We start from the raw sequence: 1,891 nt of genomic DNA on the forward strand, positions 1-1,891 counted from the left end.
TGAAACGGGAAAGAAGTGAGGGGTATGTTAGTGATCATTTAACCACGGTCAATGTTCGACCATGGTTAAACTAACAGGCCTTGACAGAAGGACCAGTTTGTAATAACAGTGAGAAAGGCAGGGACTAATTTATAAAATTGCAAAAGGTAGGGACTGTTTTGCAAATGGGCTATAAAAAACGGACCTATTTGCAAAAAAATCCTTAATTAAACGTATCCTGTTCAGATTTGATAATTCTAGCAAAACCAACCTGCCAAATTCATGGTATGCAGGTATGGAATAGATGGAAATAGACAGCATCAGCTACACCTTCAACCTGCTAGATTGATGCATGAGTACAGCACTGTGAACCGTGATTGCTTTTGGTTGATTTCTGATCGTGATTAGTTTTCCAGCATGGGCTTCTGTTAAAAGAATAGTGCAAGGAAATCCTTTGATATCAACCAATCAAATTAACTAGCCCTAACAGAAGGGTGGAGCAACAAAGTATTTGATATCAACCAATCAAATTCACTAGCAGAGAAGCAATCAATTACAACACCACACCATTTCTAAGCAACCTTAGAACCATGAATGCTCCCACTAATGAAGGAGGGAGGTAGCTAACGATCAGGCGCAGTTGGTGAGGTGATGGGAGAGCAGTTGGAAGGCAGCGGCATCGTTGTTGGCGTAGCGGAAGGTGAGCTGCTGCTTGTAGCGGATGGCCCCGCCCTTGTTGAGGAGGCAGCTCTCCCCGACCTTACATATGGTGTTGGGGTCATAGGGCTCCGTGCTGTAGAAGTTGGGGCAGTATAACGTGACCTTTACCTGATCGCAGGTGCAATTGCTCTGGAGGATGGCCTCCCACTCGGGCTGCCTTCTGATCGTCTGTCCCGTCTTTCTTTGAGAGATCGTAAAGCTCGTAGCCTTCTCACATTGCTCTTGACCCCTCGCTGAACAAAGTGAACCCAAACCCTTAATTTTTTTTTTAAAAGCAAGCCTGGGGTTGGTCTGACCCATAGTGACAAACTTTTTTATCGGCAATTTCTCGTTTTTCAAAACCTTGCAAGAAATCGAAAAAAATTCATAAATCTCACATTTTTTGGCAAAATCTCGGCAATAAAAAAATTAATTAAAAATATAAAAAATTTATAAGAAAATATTAATAAAAATTATTTAAAATAAAAATACATGATTTTTTCACGATAAATAGCCGTTTAAAATGTAAATATCGTGTTTAAATCACAGTATTTATGTTTTTTTCATAAATCTCGCAATATTTTGAAAATCTCACGAGAAATTGCCATTTTAAACTTTCAAGCAATTTCTCACGATATTATCGCGAGATTTTTTCATAAATCTCGTGATATTTGTCACTATGGTCTGACCCCTTCCAGAAACAGAGGGATTCGATCCTGCGCCTTAAGCATGGCACAGGCTTACCTTTTAATTAGTTTTTTATGTGGGCATATATATATATATATATATATATATATATATATATATATATATATATATATATATATATATATATAAAGAGAAAGAGAGAGAGAGAGAGAGAGGTTTACCATGGGCAAAGATGACAAGGATGAGCAAAGCAAGCAAGGCATGGTGAGAAGCCATTGTTGATTGTTGCATTGGTTCTCTTTTTTCTTTGGTTTGCGGGTTTTATGTGGTTGAAGATTCTGAAATATACGATCTTTTGTTGCCTAAAACATACTACGTATATCGGTCTATAAATATAAAAGGTAGATTTTATGGAAGGCGGATCAGGTGCAATCACATTGCACGCTGCACCTGATCTGCCCTCCCCCTGGGGTACAGCCTGTCAGTTGTGAGGGAGGATCAGGTGCAATGTGATTGCACACTGTTTAGTGTGCTGTTGCAACTGACAGGTCCTATCTCCAAGTTG

The 1,891-nt window shown here is 39.2% G+C and overlaps 1 protein-coding gene across 1 annotated transcript; it reads right to left on the minus strand.

The window, feature by feature from the left end:
• Positions 1 to 609: 609 nt before the first annotated feature.
• Positions 610 to 1,602, minus strand: LOC149811407 (uncharacterized). The gene is made up of 2 exons (XM_089993876.1): positions 1,548 to 1,602; positions 610 to 932 (listed from the first exon to the last, which is right to left on the minus strand). The coding sequence occupies exons 1-2, from the start codon at positions 1,600 to 1,602 to the stop codon at positions 610 to 612; spliced, it is 378 nt and encodes a 125-aa protein (XP_089850002.1).
• Positions 1,603 to 1,891: the final 289 nt, after the last annotated feature.

The sequence above is a fragment of the Nuphar pumila genome, chromosome 17 (genome assembly GCF_984573655.1).
Source record: "Nuphar pumila chromosome 17, dmNupPumi1.hap1.1, whole genome shotgun sequence".
Taxonomy (NCBI): Eukaryota; Viridiplantae; Streptophyta; class Magnoliopsida; order Nymphaeales; family Nymphaeaceae; genus Nuphar; species Nuphar pumila.

Coding starts and splice junctions, on each gene's coding strand:
- LOC149811407 (XM_089993876.1), bottom strand. CDS start 1,602: ATGGCTTCTCACCATGCCTTGCTTGCTTTGCTCATCCTTGTCATCTTT. Junction 933..1,547: donor CCTTGTCATCTTTGCCCATG/GTAAACCTCTCT, acceptor CACTTTGTTCAG/CGAGGGGTCAAGAGCAATGT.